The sequence below is a fragment of the Aricia agestis genome, chromosome 5 (assembly GCF_905147365.1).
Source record: "Aricia agestis chromosome 5, ilAriAges1.1, whole genome shotgun sequence".
Classification (NCBI taxonomy): domain Eukaryota; kingdom Metazoa; phylum Arthropoda; class Insecta; order Lepidoptera; family Lycaenidae; genus Aricia; species Aricia agestis.
Genome location: NC_056410.1, coordinates 8,084,082 through 8,101,454, shown reverse-complemented (window position 1 = coordinate 8,101,454; position 17,373 = coordinate 8,084,082). Strand labels below are relative to the sequence as shown.

At 36.7% G+C, this 17,373-nt stretch overlaps 3 protein-coding genes across 5 annotated transcripts in view; 2 read left to right on the top strand and 1 right to left on the bottom strand.

Moving 5' to 3' along the window:
* Positions 1-5,859, top strand: part of LOC121727229 (tolloid-like protein 1) — an 85,277-nt gene extending 79,418 nt beyond the window's left edge. The window contains exons 15-21 of one of the 3 annotated variants that reach the window (XM_042114940.1): positions 1,142-1,276; positions 1,598-1,794; positions 1,977-2,006; positions 2,314-2,428; positions 3,911-4,091; positions 4,605-4,855; positions 5,061-5,859. In XM_042114940.1, the coding sequence (XP_041970874.1) occupies positions 1,142-1,276; positions 1,598-1,794; positions 1,977-2,006; positions 2,314-2,428; positions 3,911-4,091; positions 4,605-4,855; positions 5,061-5,294 (1,143 nt within the window). In that variant the 3' untranslated portion in view covers positions 5,295-5,859. Of the gene's footprint in view, positions 1-1,141; positions 1,277-1,597; positions 1,825-1,976; positions 2,007-2,313; positions 2,429-3,910; positions 4,092-4,604; positions 4,856-5,060 lie in introns of all 3 variants that reach the window. The other 2 variants (XM_042114939.1, XM_042114941.1) reach the window with 2 other exon arrangements.
* Positions 2,702-17,373, bottom strand: part of LOC121727230 (calcium-binding mitochondrial carrier protein Aralar1) — a 40,834-nt gene continuing 26,162 nt past the window's right edge. The window contains exons 16-17 of the transcript XR_006035631.1: positions 7,956-7,962; positions 2,702-2,712 (exon numbers count right to left, since the gene is read on the bottom strand). The gene's annotated coding sequence lies outside the window, so the exon portion shown is untranslated. The remainder of the gene's footprint in view (positions 2,713-7,955; positions 7,963-17,373) is intronic.
* On the top strand, positions 14,618-16,625 carry LOC121727232 (ubiquitin thioesterase OTU1). Its single transcript, XM_042114948.1, has 4 exons — positions 14,618-15,125; positions 15,376-15,548; positions 15,700-15,858; positions 16,272-16,625. Exons 1-4 carry the CDS (start codon positions 14,735-14,737, stop codon positions 16,479-16,481), a joined length of 933 nt encoding a protein of 310 aa, XP_041970882.1. The 5' UTR covers positions 14,618-14,734; the 3' UTR covers positions 16,482-16,625.

The window sequence follows — 17,373 nt, the reverse complement described above, 5'->3', positions numbered from 1 at the left end:
GGCTTCTGAGGGATTGTAAAGGGCGATATGAACCCTTTCACAAGAGGAAAATTGCTTACTCAAATATGATATTTCCTTAGTAAACGAGCGGCATAAAAGTTCAGCTTATCTATAAACGATCATTTCTGGTCAATATAAATGTCATGTTGTTTGGCTCTATGTAATGCATTCTATACATATTATAAAACAAAGTCGCTTTTTTTCCCTCATGTCCCTTTGTTCCCTTTAGTCTTCAAAACTACGCAACGGATTTTGATGATTCTTTCAGTGTTAGATAGCCCATTAATCTGGGAAGGTTATATTTTATCACGCTAAGACTAATAGGAGTGAAGAAATAGAGGAAAATGTAGAAAAAACGGGGAAAATTATTTGAAAAGGCTAACTTGAACAAGCTAATCTCAGGAACTACAGTAACTGGTCCGATTTGAAAAATAATTATTTCAGTGGTAGATAGCCTATTTATTGAGGAAGGCTATAGGCTATATTTTATCATGCTAAGACTAATAGGAGAATGTGGAAAAAACGGGGGAAATTATTTGAAAGGGCTTATCTCGCGAAGTACTGGAGCAATTTTTATGTTATTTGGCACAGATAAGAAGTAGACCACGTGAAGGACCACGTGAAGGACCACGTGAAGGCTACTCGATTTTAATCATTTTTTCAGTGGATATATATTTAATACCCGTGCAACGCCGGGGCGGGTCGCTAGTCTTAAACAAAATAGAAGATAATTATTTTGGATTTTGATAATTTTTTTAATGTCTAGTTTACCTAGCCTAAAAACCTGGCCATTTAATTAGTAGAGTACTATGTTTGGCCGGTTATATTGTCAAGTCTACGTTAATCATCATCAGCGAATGGATGTGTCATAACCTGAACAAATTACGTAGATCCGCAATCTGCCTGTGAGTCAATTATTATTTCTGTGACAGTACCTCTCAAAAAACTGAACAACCAGACAATATTCCATAATGATCTCAATGTACCAAAATTTTTTGTTTCTAGTCTTCCAACCTCTACTTCTAAGAGTTTATCTGATACTACCTATTCAAATGACCAGACATTCCATTATAAGCTGTACATGAAGCGTTTGTCATTTTTCTTCCAATAAAGTGCTCTATCTCCCTCTCTCCTCCTACTGTTACAGGAGTGCGAGTACGACAGCGTGACGGTGCACTCGAAACTCGGCGCCGACGTGCTGCGGCGTCACGGCGCGTTCTGCGGCTCCGTGCTGCCGCCGCCCGTCACGTCGGACGCTTCGGTATTGAGAGTTCAGGTAATATAGACTGAACAATAACGTTTTAATTGCTTATGTTGTGAAGGCTACCGTTCACACTTCACAGTTTAGTCGAAACATGGACCTTGGTGACAGAACAAGTGGTAGAAATAGCTTTGCTTTGTGGGGTTTCATCAGAGAACATGATAATATAAGTATTTTAATAAATATATATCTTGCTTTAGCTGGACCTTATCCTTCTATCCATAGGAACATAATCTACTTTGCCGAAGTTATAGAGCCCAGCACGCACATAGCGCATTTTAAAATAAATGCGAAGACTCATCGTACTCATTGCCACTTACCTACCACCGTTTGCAGTTCACATCAGACACGTCAGTTCACCACTCCGGGTTCGCAGCCACATACTACTTCGACGTAGACGAGTGTGCCGACAACAACGGCGGCTGCCAGCACGAGTGCCACAACACACTGGGCAGCTTCGAGTGCGCCTGCCACAGCGGCTTCACGCTGCACCCCAACAAGCGGGACTGCAAGGAGGGGGGTTGCAAATACGACATCACACACCCACACGGAACCATCAATAGGTGAGTGGCAGTAGCCAAACCTTAGCAATACTTTAAGGTTGCTGACAACAACACTGCCATCACGAGTGCCAAAACATATTGGGCAGCTTCGAGTGCGCTTGCCACAGCGGCTTCACGCTGCACCCCAACAAGCGGGACTGGATACGAATACGCATTACCCACGCACACGGCACTATTAACAAGTGAGTCGAATTAAGAGCAAGCCTAAGCAAGTTTTAAGGGAGCTATCAGTTATAATGTTTCCTATTCATAACCCAGGTACAGCTCTACACTGGATAGAACTGTTATTGCGGTATGTGACTATGGTGACTGGAAAAAAGAGCTCCCTAATTTCATTCACACTTGAGATACCTACTTAGGAAAGTAATGTTGTGTTCTTCTCATGAAAGGGCATTCTGAGATTCTAAGCAGGTGGCTTATTCTTGCAGAATGCTTGCAGTTTAATAGAAAAAGAACTTTATCTAACACATCATGAAACATTGTTTTCAGTCCAAACTATCCCGAAGCATATCCAGCTAGAAAAGACTGCGTGTGGCAGTTCTCCACAACCCCTGGTCATCGGATAAAACTTATCTTCAACGTGTTCGAATTGGAACCGCATCAGGTAAAATAACCAATTAAAGTAGTAGGTATGCAATAGGGATATAGTGACAGAGAGAGAGGGATTGGTGACGATAAAGTCGTAATCACATTGGGATCACCGATGATCCTACTATCCTACTAATATTATAAAGGCGAAAGTTTGTTTGGATGTATAGATGTATGGATGTGTGGATGTATGGATGTTTGTTACTCTTTCACGCAAAAACTACTGAACGGATTTTAATGAAACCTTACACTAATATAGCTTATACATCAGAATAACACATAGGCTACAATTTTAACAGACTTTCAAAATGGGGGAGGTGTTATGTTCGTTTTCTTATGTTGAACGATTACTCCGCCGTTTGTAAACCGAATTTCAAAATTTTTCTTTTGGTATATAGGGTATCATACCAATTTAGTATTATATTCACATAAGTGGTGATCTGATGAAGGATCCATAGGTAATCGAGGGATCTCCTCAAATTTTATAGGGAAACGTGTGGTGACTTCGGTTTCGTGAGAAGTATTCTAAGCATATGCTACCAACAAGTAAGATTTTGCACCGAGGTATACCTGGTATACCGTGGTTTGGAAGGTGCTAAGAGAACTCCTGATTCTTTATAGATACAAGTTTGGAAGTTTCGGCGTTGTGTTAAGAACGGAAAGCATATTGTTTCTATGCAAATTATATTCATCGTCATCATCATCACTACCATATTACACTATACGTCGTCGATTATGAGCCTATTATGTGTAATAACACAACAAATTATCGCTTGACAAACTCGAGTCTCGATCTAAAAGACTATGAAAAGTACCAATAGGCAATAGCCTATTGGTACTTTTCATAGTCTTTTAGATCGAGACTCGAGTTTGTCAAGCGATAATTTAAAAAAATCCAATTATAAACCTGAAGAGTATGTTTGCTTTAACGCGCTAAAATCAGGAACTATAAACTTATTTCAGTGTTAGATAGCTTATTTATCGAGTAAGGCTATAGGCTATATTATATGTATCTTAGCATGATAATTCACGCTAAGACTAATACGACCAAAGAAACTCAGGAAAATGTGGGGAAAACGGGGGAAATATTAGAAAGGGTTTATCTCACGAACTACTGGAGCAAATTTTATGGCAATATTTGGCACAGATATAGAGTAGACCACGTGAAGAGAGTAGGGACATAAGCTATTTTTTATGGGAAAATGTACGGTTTCCGTAAAAATCCTAATTTACGCGGGCGAAGCCGCGCGGGACATCTAGTGATTATATAAGTTTTCACTCACCCTGAAGCCTGAAATGAAAATTTCCAACCAAGGGGCTTGGCCTGACCAAGCCACTGTTTTAGTTGTCTAAGGTATCGTAGGTATATCATATCGTATACAATCGGTTACAAGCTCAGAAAAATGTCCTAGGACTCAGTACGAGACTTAAGAGCATTAATTCATGACTTCTACGTCTCTTTAGGTATTATTTATGGCAATGTGTAATTTCTTTTCAGGAATGCACTTACGACCACGTCACCATTTACGATGGGTCATCCGCGGACGAAAAGACGTTGGGTCGGTTCTGTGGAAGCAAACTACCACACCCAGTGGTGGCGTCGCAGAATCAAATGTATGTGGTCTTCAAATCAGACGCATCTGTGCAGAGAAAAGGATTCCTAGCTACTTACTCTACTGGTGAGATTATTTTACTTTCACCTTACCTTACTGCTTTTAACACAGCAAATACATAATATATTTATCTGGTTAATATTTCCCTAATGACGATTGCAATAATTTATCATAAGACTATGAGACTATGGGTTTAGCCAGGCCTGTTACGCAGGAGTAATTTCATAGTGCCCAAGTGTGCGCGCAGTGCACAAGAACACTCACTATTCCTCTTATTACCCAGTGGGACGGAGACGACTGGCGAGAGATCAGGCGCAGGACCGACTTTTTACATGCCCATCCGACGCATAGATCATCTTACTTGTCAGACAATCAGCCTGCATCGTCCTTACCAAACTTGGAAATAATATGTTTCCAACGCGGCAATGGAACCCACGATCTGCGAGTCAAGAGCCACGCTCTAAACCACTAGACCACGGAGGCGTTAGGCGGAGTATAGATCAGATAGTTACATAGCTACTTACTCTGGTCTTCCGAATAAAGGGGTCATAAATATCGGTATTTTTACAATTTTTCCAGCATGCGGCGGCTACCTCGCTGCGTCTGAAGTGGTGAAGCACGTATACTCCCATGCTCGGTACGGCCATGAACCCTACGAGTCGCGAGCCAACTGCGACTGGAGTATAGTCGCACCAGCTGGGCAGTTCGTCCGACTGACCTTCCTAACGTTTGAGCTGGAGCCAGAGAATACGTGCGGGTACGACTACGTTCAAGTCTTCGGCGGCTTGGAAGGTAGCGCCGGGGATTACGGAAGCTTCTGTGGGACCAAGGTAAATATTATGTTCTGATGCGCTGAGTTTAGTTGCAGAATTTAAACTTAAAATCTAAGAGCTAGTTTAAAGTGCGGGTTCGAGCACTTCTTGTTGATTCATAACAAGTTTTTTGTTATGAATCAACAAGAAGTGCCCGTACGCTTCAGTTTGGTTTGGGCACTTCTTATTGTAAGATTTCCAGTCAAATTATCTTTCTTTTCAGATGCCACCCGAAATCGTGTCGACTACTGAAGCGCTCCTCATAAAATTCCGTACAGACGACACCATAGTCTTCAAAGGATTCTCAGCGTCCTACCAAGCTGTGAAGCCCGAGATTTGGAGCGGCGAGGACAGCGAGGGAGGAGAAGACGAAGATGAAGAAGAGGACGAGAAATGGCCGATCATTGTAGTGGGGAGGCGTCAGCAGGCGCCCAAGTTCGTGCACCGACACACGTGACGGTGGCCCATACCCCGCCGCCCGCGCCGCCGCCCGCACAGACCGCATAGAATCAAGGCCGAAAATGGCCACTTTTAAAAAAGGAACGAGATTGTGGTGTTGCCAATGTCAAATTGTTTGAATGCAGAATGACACTTGTTTTTTTTATCCGAATTTGTCTTGGGTGTTGCATTTAGAAGTTTAGTGTTACAGGAACTTTGAAGACGAATTTCACAATCGCGTCGCCATAATCACAGCAATATAATATTTATCTACATTTTTTCGCTGAATGTGGTAACTGTGAAAGTCGTAAGCAGGTAATTATAAAGCATAATATACACGACGAATTTGGCAAGCATCTACTTACTCCAAATATTATTCAATTTATAATTTCACTTTTAATGTGATTTTTGATAAAGAAAATTAAGACTAATTTTAACATAATAACTGTAGGTCCCTCTACCTATACCTACCTACTATGTTTTTATGACTTTTAACCAAATAAAACCAAAGATATTTCATGTGCCATACATACATACGATTTAAGATTATGTACCTTATTTTTTTAAGACCTTAAAATTTCTTTTTGTACTTAGAAAAATAAGTAAAGTCAAAATATTCTTAAGCATTTTATTTTTATTTATTTTTTTGAGTTTTTTAGGACGGCTACGCCTTGTCAGGTAGATCCTCATTTAAACTTACTCATTTTAATAAAAATAAGTAATGAAAGCACAATTTTTGTGGAACTATTGAGACAATACATTTTTAATTTTAAGGTGTAATGTATTTATTAGGGTAGTAGAATGTCATATCAATTTCTCATTACCTAGTTACTAGTTGTAAGTTGTTAAATGTTCATACGATAGTGTATGGTTATTGGAGCGCCAAAGTTGGGTATAAGTGTAATAATAATTAATATTAATAATAATTATTTATGATGATAGTAAGCATCCAGACGATCGTCAATAATTTCATGAAACCAAATACCTGTATGTTTTATTTTAGATTAGATTTCAATAGAACGGTTGAAATATTGTGGACATAGATAATAATTTTAAAACATAACAAATTTTAAAACAATATTTTTTGTAAATTTTAACTTGTATTCCGAACGCCAGCTATGTGAAATCGAGGTGAGAAGCGAGCGAGTGAGCGAGGCACTTCCCCCGACGATATTTTAGGGGTACTTACTACTTTTGGTCTACCCGCCACCTAACAAACTCTACTCAAGATCACGTGTATAACCAGCTTAACAAAATAATATCTAGATCGACAAAAATACCGTTTAAAACTTATGACCTGTATTCACTTAGATTAGTGATAAGTGCAGGTGATTATAGTAATCAGGAGAAAGTAGGTAAGTGTGGACAGCGACAGATTAGATTGCAAGTCCTTTATTTTCTCCTGATAGTGATCAGATGATAATCACCTGAACTAGCACTACTCAAAGAGAATACAGGCCCTTAGGCTTAGACCAATTTATTAAGTTAACAATAATTATTGTGTCAGAAGTCAGAACTCAGACTTCTGTTAACTCAGTAATCGCTAATCAGAATACAAAAATGTTACGTTATAAAACGTAAGGAAGGGTAAAAAGAGGGGTGCATTTGTTTGATGATATTAAGTACATAATATAGCTTTGTTTTGCTGGTTTCATTACGAATTTTATTCTAGTCTTGGTTAAAAAAATTGACTCAAAATATTATTGTAAGGTTATTTGGTTTTGTGAGGTGCCAAAAATTACTTAATGTAGTTAATAATATTGTTTAAATAGCGCTAAGCTAGTATTTTGTAACCCAACGTGAAATTACCTATAATGTAGGAATGTTACAATATTTTTAATAAAATTATTATTTAATTGCATGTTCGTTTTGCTTAAAATATTACCCTCATTGAAGTTTATGTAACTGTGTTAGTACTTAGTAGGGTAGACTGGGTACGGTTGTGCCAGGGAAGGGTTGTGACAGTCGTCATAACAGCGAAACTATACGGAATATGGGGACGGCTGCTAAGAGAGAAAGACGCGTCTTGCAAGTCTGAATGCTTCTCCTAACTGCTTCCGCCAGCACTTGACGATAACGTTATCAGGGGCCTTCATTGCTTTTTAACAGTCAAAAGTAAGTTTTCTTGCTTGATTTATTTCAATGTTTACTATTTTTTGCATACAAATAACCTATGACTTTTGACGTGGGAGGGCCATGCTTCGGCACGAATGGGCCGGCTCGACCGGAGAAATACCACGTCCTCACAGAAAACAGGCGTGAAACAGCGCTTCCGCTGTGTTTCGCCGAGTGAGTAAGTTTACCGGAGGCCCAAACCCCTACCCTTTTCCTTTCCCTACCCTCCCCTATCTCCTTCCGTACCCTCCTCTATTTCTTTCCGTACCCTCCCCTATTATCCCTTAAATAGCCGGCAACGCACCTGCAGCTCTTCTGATGCTACGAGTGTCCATGGGCGACGGAAGTTGCTTTCCATCAGGTGACCCGTTTGCTCGTTTGCCCCCCTTATTTCATAAAAAAAAAATGTCGTGTATTTTCTTATTATAAGTTGATCATTAGTAGTTAGCTACAAGTGATTATTTATTACGTAAATCGTTTAGCCGATTCGTGGCACTTGTTTGATAATTGAAATTCTGTGTTGGGTACGGTTGTGACAAATCTTATGGGTACGGTTGTGACATACATTCGTCCTATATTTTTTCGATGTCCTAAAAACGCTTGCAGAAGACCAAACGAGCGCAGGATATTATTAGTCAATACGAAAATACTTACGAAGAAGTCAAATGTAGGATTTATTTACAGAGAACGGCGAAATTCATCAAATGAATCGGATGTCGTTGTTTTGGTCGATAAATATGTTTAGAAATAGACTATGTTTTGATACGCTAGATAAAATTGTTTAGAATAAGATTATGATGTTTTATGGTACATTTTTAATGAAATAAAAATCATATAAATCATGTTTTGAAGGTAGGGTTGCCATCACCCAAATTCCCTTCGCCGGTCAGGCACGACAAAATTCCCGGACATTTGGCCGAAATGTGGTTATTTCCCCGGACACCTTTTAAACAGTATTTACGATAACGTCTTGCCAGTTTTTGCTTTTTAGGGTTCCGTACCTCAAAAGGAAAAAACGGAACCCTTATAGGATCACTTTGTTGTCCGTCTGTCCGTCTGTCAAGACCCTTTTTCTCAGGAACGCGTGGAGGTATGAAGCTGAAATTTATATCAATTACTCAGGTCTACTGTTCCTTGAAGCTGTGAAAAAATCAAACTTCTAAGCCAACGCAATCAAAAGATACAGCCGTTTATGCCGCAAATTTTCGACACTTGCAAGGGAATCAAAACCTACAGGGTGCTTCCCGTGAACTCAGAATCTTGAAATTTGGTACGAAGCAACGTCTTATAGCATAGATAAAGGAAAAATTACGAAAACCATAAATTTTTAGTTACATCACATAATATATATTTTTTTAATAATTTTAAACTTACTACCCATTTCCTCATAAACGCGTAGAGGTATTAAATTGAAATTCATACCAAATACTCAGGTCTATAATACCTTTAAGCTGTCGGAACCCTCGGTGCGCGAGTCCGACTCGCACTTGGCCGGTTTTTTAACAAGAATTTGTAAAAATCTGACTAACTCAAGTCCGTTCAAGAAACCGTGTGTATGCTTAGCGAGTTTTTATCTTTCATTTATTGCTGTATGACTTAGAAGTTAAATTTTTCTCATCAAAAGTGTCTGGATTTCAACCGGACACTTTTCAAAAACCCGGCCGGACGCACCCCGGACGCCCTTCAAACTAGGACAAATCCGGGGAAATCCGGACGGATGGCAACCCTATTTGAAGGTGTCACTACTGACCACAACCACTGTCACAACCATCCTTGGGTTGTGGCTGGTTGTGACAATTTCCCTCTTTCTTTTAAATTTGATTCCATGACTAATACATCGCATTTTAGCATGATAGGATTGGTGTACCAGTCCCAAACCAGTTAAGAACAATTTTGTCTTTGAAATGCTCTGACCTTGCATTTAGTAGTTAAAACCTGGAAAATAATATAAAAAATTGTTTATAATTTACTAACGTTGTAATATTTACAAATGATTTGGAGCCAAATAATTTATTTTTTTTGTATAATTTATAAACAATCCCACAAATATGAATTAGCCTAAATTTGACCAGTACGCTCCAATAAATGACCACTTTTGCCCTGATAGTTGACCACTTTAAAAAAATAAAGAAAAGGAATCAGAAACAAAAACAAATCACATTTTTTATTAATAATTGACTTTCATATATTTATTTACTTAAAAGTTTATCTTAAAGTATTTTCAATAGTTCAGTCATGGTTACTTCCTAACTGATAAAGATACTATATTAAAATTAGAACTTTATTTCAAAGAGAAACATAACTTTGCATTAAATTATTATCATTAATTAACGAGTATATCACAATTGAGTAGGAACTTAAATCAAATTAATCAGTCTCAACGCTCTCTCTGATAAAACTTTATTAGCCTAATTAAAAAAATTGGGCTAATAAAGTTTTATTAAATAATCTTCAAAATCACAAGAAAAGATGACCGGACCAGATAGCAATACAACCAGATCTATGCCCACTGTAAAAATTTGCCCATCTCTTCAACCTTGTAAGAACCTCTGCTGTTTAAAGCAACAGGTTGTTTTATTACCTCCACTATACTGTCACGGTTATACCATATAGTGTCTTCTCTTTCAGGCCATTTGAAAGTGTTTGCTGATGATAACACCATTGTAGACACTTGAGCGTTACATCCATCAATGTCTTTGACTTTCCCAGGGAAGTATTCGCCCTCATACTTCACGATTACGTAATATCCCTTCTCTAAGTTACCTTCAAGGCGTGCAGGTGTTTCGGCAAACAAATTTAATGGTATATCATCATCTGACTCAGATTCTATGCTAACATTTTTCTTAATCCGTTTACGTTTAGGCTGCTCTTTTTTTTCTTTATCCTTTAACATTTTCTTCTCTGCTCGAGCCATTTTTTTCTTTTCCTTTTCTTCCTTTTCTTCTTTTTTTTCATTCCAATACTTCACCCACTCAGCCGCACCAATAGCATTCAGTAATCGCTGCTTTAATGACTTTTTCTTACCAGCTTTTTTTATTGGAGATTCGGTAGGCCACAAAATTGCGTTGGAAAATGCAGGGCTTATTGGCATTTTTGTCAAGTCGGGTCTAGAGTCCAGTTGTTTTGTGGTACCCTTATCTTTTAATGGTGTTACTTCAAGGTAATTCTGTAGGAATACTTCTCTTTCTTTTGGCTGTTGATTTGATGGGCCTGGAACAGAATCAGCTAAATATATTTCCTCTAATAAATTTGGAGAAATAGGACTCGGTGTTCGATGTTCTCTTAAATCTGCACGACTGCACAGAGTATCATTTTCAAGATTGTTCTCATGTTCTTCAGCCCGGTCATTTTCAATAGGTAATGAAACAGTGTCTTCGGTTTCTTGAACATTCTTCCTGATCTTTCGCCACACATAAAAAAGTTCCTTGGCTGACTCTTCTCCAGTCCAAAGTTCATCAGGATTGACTGCTCGGAACTCTCGAACAAGCCGTTGCGGCATAAGAGATTCAAAATAGAGTGCATGTTCTACGCTTATTTCAGCTGGTTTAACTATGGCGCTATGTCTGCTTTCATTACTCATGCATTTAGTAAAATCTATAGCCTCAGCATTGAATGGATACAATCCGCATTTGCGAAATCCATTACGTATTATTTCAGGAGTTGCAGATTTCATTGCGATTCTTAGTAATGGAGCGAATTGAGCCCTGGTTATAAATCTATTTCCAGTCTCGCTTTTCCACTTGTGAACTTCCTTTTTCCATGAATTTTTCAACGGTCTAAAAACAGATACATCAGCTGGTTGAATAATGTGTGTCGCATTAGGATGAAGGGCATACAAAATAATTCGATTTTCAGTACAAATTTCGCTAACTTCGTAGGTAATATGCGACTTGTGACCGTCGATAAGAAACAGAACAGGAAATTTAACATTGGATTTTCGTAGTGCTGGTAGTAATGTATTGGCAATGTAACCATGAAAAACTCTGGATGTCATCCATCCTGTTGGTGATTTTCCGATGGCCCAGCCTTCTGGTATACTTCGCGCTATTTCAAGAGGAACTCTTTCATAAGGGTAAATTATAAGGACAGGTAAAATTTTCCCGGATGCTGAAAAAGTCCCCAAGACAGTAATGCTTTCTTTTTCCTTATCTTGAATTTCGTATAAATTAGGCATTCCTTTAGGACCCAGCACCAAACCTGAAGATGGACAAATATTGAATCCAGATTCATCAGCATTTATAATTCGATCAGGATCGTCTAGAATATCTACGGCATTTTGGCTAATTAAGAATTCTCTTAATTCAGAGTGCCATTTTCTTAGGCTTTCTTCTGTAACCCTGCTCCGCGCTGTGTTTATAGATTCAGCATGTCGCTGACTTATATCGGGATGCCTTTTCAGAAAACTTTGGAACCATTTTCTTCCAGGTGTCCCATTTTTAAAAGGATTTTTTCGACCGTCTTCTTTTATTATTTGGCTAACAGTTTCCAATAAACGATCCTTTGTGAAAGGAATTCCTTTTTTAGCGTTAGCATTGATCCATCTGGTCAATAGTAATTCTTCTTGTGGAGTCAAAATTGTTGGTGGTCCCATTTTACGCTGCACAGGATGTCTCATTTTCAGTTTGTTTATAACTGTCGAGTGAGGGATTTGATATTTTCGACATGTTGGCCTTATTTTATCGCCTTTACTAATGTCTTCAAGACACTTATGTAAATCTTCCTCACTATATTTGAAAAAGTGTTTTTTAGGCGGCATCTTTCATCTAAAACAATAAAAACTAAAGTTAAACTAAAATCTGGTCATCCTTAGGAGCCACTACATTGTACCAATAGCAAACCAGTGGTCAATTACTGGCACACTACAAATGATTTCAATGATAGGCGAGTACAAATCTTTAAATCGTTAAACCAAAGCATCGTTACGAAAAAAATATGAAAAAAAAATAATAACCATAGACCACCAGTCGCAAACCAGCTGGTCAACAATAGGAACCCAAAACAAGTAGAGTTCCAGTAGTTATCCATTTAAAAAAATACTAAATAATGTCATTTTAATTCAAAATAAATAATTCGTATTAGTTAAATAGTTATTGAATTTTATTAATAATACATTTTCGTAAAAATAATACTATAATAATGAGTGATTAATTAAGATATAACTTACCACGTCCATGTGCGTTTCTAACTGTGATGGCCGCCGGAAGGCAAGTGAACGAGACACTGGTCTGAGAAACAGAGCAGGGTGGGGATATTTTTTGTTCACTCTCGCAAAAATGACGTTTGACAGGTCGGCAACAGTCTAGGCAACTTAACAAAATAATAAGATTTAAAAAATATGTCCGGTATTTCTTATTTCTTTCAGTAGATCATGCGTTTGGTCAACCTCTGGTACCTGGTTTGGGACTGGTACACCAATCCTATATTAGTATTTTTATGTAGACAAAAACTATGGTTTGTGACAAAATTTTCCTGGCTAGCTGTAAAATTAACAAAATTATTGTCTTCCAAACCAAAATTGTCACAACCGTACCCAGTCTACCCTACCTATACAAAGTGTCATAATTTTATAAGAAAGTGATAATACTAATTACTATTATCTGCGTTTAGTGTACAGTTAGTAGTACTTAGTACTAGTACCAGTTCTTTTTTTAGGGTTCCGTACCCAAAGGGTAAAAACGGGACCCTATTACTAAGACTTCGCAAGTTACTTCCAACAATTTGAATAATATTGGTCAGTGAATAATTGAATATCTTCTTATGTGTCATCTCAGGCACATGAGAGATTTTGCTATTACTAATTATGCATGCTCACACAGTCACACATAGGATATTTTAAAAAAGAGTTCTAGCTAAGGCAATAGTCTTTAACCCTTAATTCGACCCTAAATAGCGGGCTATACGTTTACTTTAAAAAATTCTAGCTCGAAAATTATTCCATATTTTCATGAGGTTTCTGTATTATAGGTACTATTAAAAAACTATTCTAGATTTAATAAAAAAATACTATTATAAATGTTTCAAAGAAAAATAATATAAAAAATCGAAAAATGTAAGCCAAAGTCGATCGTTTGCAGGACACGTTTTTAAATAATGTCATTTAAGATATTTATAATGGTCTAAGTTACACTTTAGCAATAGTTATTTATTGTCAACTATCTGAATCATGCGACTGAATAATAATTTGGAGAAATCTGCTTTCATATTGTACCTATAATTATGCCTAAAGTATACGTTTAGCCGATTATACATTGCCGCATTCTCAGAAATCACACTACGAAATTCTATGTATAGCGGGTTTCACTTCGTCAAATCAAAGGTGAAGTAAGTTATCATCATCCTGGACCTTTTGTTAACTGCTGCAGCTGGAGCTGTTGGATTAGCTGGACTTATACTTCGTCCATGGTCTTCATTAGACTTAATATTTGGATGTTTGGTCTCATATTTCATAATATCTATATGAAAATAGCTTACTTTTGTACTGTTCTATGAGAAATATTTTGGTTATTATAGGAATTTTATATTTCTACCCTTTCTAAGCTCTTACAAAAGCTTTCTTTTTCTCATTGAGTAAGATGTAACTTGCCGAAAAAAAGTTTTTCTGATATTCATAATTTTGTAAAAATTGGTAAATTGCTGGTTTGAGGCTTTTCTTTTTAGTTATCAATGATTTTTTGAAAAAACGTATAATTACCGTACCAAAAGTATAACTGGACACGATAATTGACGTATTTTTACAAGTGAAATTTCCTCACCAACCTCCTTGACTAAATCATTTTTAGTAGGCACTTAGATGGCTATTAAATTGGTTTTTGATATAGAAAAACAATGCTGAAAATTTTAATAAGTATATTATTTTCCCGCCATATAGTGTAAATGACTAGTACATTGGACAGTACTAGTTATTGGACAATAATTTAAAACACCTTAAAAAACACAATATTTATTAAGGTTGTTGTAAAAACTGCCTGGTTTTAAAGTAATAGAACGCCTGATTTTTAAGAAAAACAGGTAGTTTTTAAACCTTAGTAAGCAACCTTAGTAAAATGTAAATAGCGTTTTTGTGCTCTGTCCAATGACTAGTCATGTTCACGGTTCACCCTATTTTATACTCGATACTGGCCATGGTTATAGCCGAAGTGCCGAAAAAAAAATCTAATGCCGTTTGTGACAGCTGACAGGTGACTGGTCAAATGTCAATCTGCAATCATTTGACATTTCATAATTCATACAAAAAAGTTTGTACACCTACGTAACAAAATTTAGTAAATAAATTCATCAATTAAATATTTTTGTGCATCCGACGTGATCAGGTTTAGTCAAAACTATACAAAACAATACATCACAATGACTGCGCTCGCTTTTAGAGTTAAAAGTAAAAACGGTCAACAAACATTAAAAGACTTGACCTCTGATAGTACTGTGGGTGAATTAAAAATGTTTCTTTCAAGTGTATCAGATATAAGTTTAGACAGAATTTGTGTGTTGTGTGGATATCCGCCCAAGCCGTTGGATATAAGCAACGACGATAAAACAATTACCGACATAGGATTAAAGACAGGAGAAACTTTGATTGTGGAAGAGAAAACTGTACCAACAACTGCTACTGTTACGAAACCAGATCAGACAAAGCCTGTCGAAAATGGCGTTACTCAGGAGCCGACGGTGCCCTGTAGACCTGGTATCTTAATGAAGAAAGTAGTTCCTTCTGATAATTCATGCCTTTTTACTAGTATAGGTACCTAATTTACCTTATAGCACCAATATTATATCTAATGACACTTTAATATTTATATTATACTCCATACAAGAGTGAGCAACATTGCTTTTTTAGTGCTATCAATAATAATTGATAATGTCACCTTTACCATTCTTGTGCCTAAGTTCATTTTTGTATTATAATAATATTTAATGTTTAGTATCATTTCCTTTCATAAAGTGTTGTCCACTTATGTAGTGTAACATCTTTCAATTTCTTTTATTTTCAGGATTTGTATTAAAGGGTACCATTGATACATCATGTCATACCTTAATGCGACAAATTATAGCAATGGAAGTAGCAAGCGACAAAGATACATATACTGAAGCTTTTCTAGGTAAATCTAATGTAGAATATTGTGATTGGATACAACAACCTACTTCGTGGGGTGGTGCTATTGAGGTAATTGTTCTTATTTTAATTTTTAAGGTACTAATGTTGTATTATAAAAGTAAGTAATCTTTGAAATTCTTCTGGCAGATACCAAATTTAACCCATCTGTCTTAACTATTTTTATAATGTTTTCATTTTAATTGAAACAGTAAAATTTCAGGTTGCAATTCTCTCTCGTTTTTATGGTGTGGAAATGGATGTAGTTGACACACTAAATGCAATTATCAATCGCTTTGGAGAAGATAAAAACTATGGACAAAGAGTGTTCTTATTATTCGATGGGGTACATTATGACCCTTTATATCTAGAACAATCCGATGTGAGTATATAAACTAGAAAAGTGTATGTTACTTGTATCATGTGATTTCATGTGTACTTACAAAAAAAAACCATGGAAATCATACATTGACAGTCTAATTAACCGATTTGTTGCGATGTCTAATTTTGCTAACTTCTAACTGTGGCGTTGAACAAAAATAACGCGACACTGTTCAGTGCCCAGCGCCATATGATTAGGTGACACACATCTGTGTCTTCAGCCATGCGGAAAAGAAAAAGTATTTTGTCCATTTTTTACATGTTCAAAGCTTCAATACTTTTAGTTAACATTTGAAATCTGACATGAACGGTCCGGCACACTGTTTTAGACACACTGTTTTTTCACATTTCAAATCAATTTGGTGTACAGTACAAATTAAGTTGTTTACAATTAATCAAATTTTCCTATTTCAGGGAGGCATCCAAACTATTTTCCCATTAGAAGACATGGATATCTACAGAGAAGCTGAACAGTTGGCACATGAAGCAAAATCTTCAAGGCAGTTTACCGACCTAAATAAGTTTACACTAAAGTGTATGGTTTGTAACACCTTGCTCACTGGGCAGAAAGAAGCACAAATTCATGCTAAGGAGACCAAACACGCAAACTTTGGAGAAGTGTAGTGTATGGTTCTGTTAATTATTTTCAATTTTATGTTTGAGTATGGTCACCTATTGAAATCAACTAAAGAAAATTTAATAAGATATAGTCATTTACAATAAAAAAAAATCACAAAAGTGCTAAATAATTGTTAGCTTATTATTTTCTTAATAATAAAACTTTTATTGCTGGCTATACATATTTTTTAAATTTTACTATTTTAAGTACCAGAAAATTAAATATATACAACCACGTCATATTATTTGAAGGCTATCAAATTTTTAGGTTCATATTTTATGTTTTACCAAAGCTCTCTAATTAAAAATGTTTGATAAATTTTATTTTTTTATTAATAAATATAGACTGAATTATTCATCTTGGGGGGTGGGTTGCACCCTTGCATCAGAGGCGTTATTATAGTTGCAGTTATAAATGTAACTTTAACTATAACTACAGCGCAAAATGTCAAATCTTAGATACTCAAAATGTCAAATCTTAGATAAGAAGCTTATTTGGATTATCAAACGACAATCCAAATAAGCTTCTTGGTTACCGTCAATGTCAAATATGGCGAACATTATTGACTTCAACCAGAGATTTGACAGTTAATTTGACATTTTGTTATAGTTATAGTAAGTTGGTGCAACCCTCCGTAACTGCCGCACTCACGAGTGGAACATTAATTACTTAATTATTGTAATTAATTTAAAATTTTGACATACCTAAGCCCCATACATTATTATCTGTCTAACTCTTAGCCCGGGCGCGAGATAGATACATTAGTATGAAACCGCCATAGACCACGCGCACCTGGCCGCTCGGCGGCCAGCGGCCACACCATACTTTCGATGGCCGCTAGTGCGCGCCCAGGCTTATTTTCCTGTTCTGAGGTCTAACTATTAATTATTTGTAAAA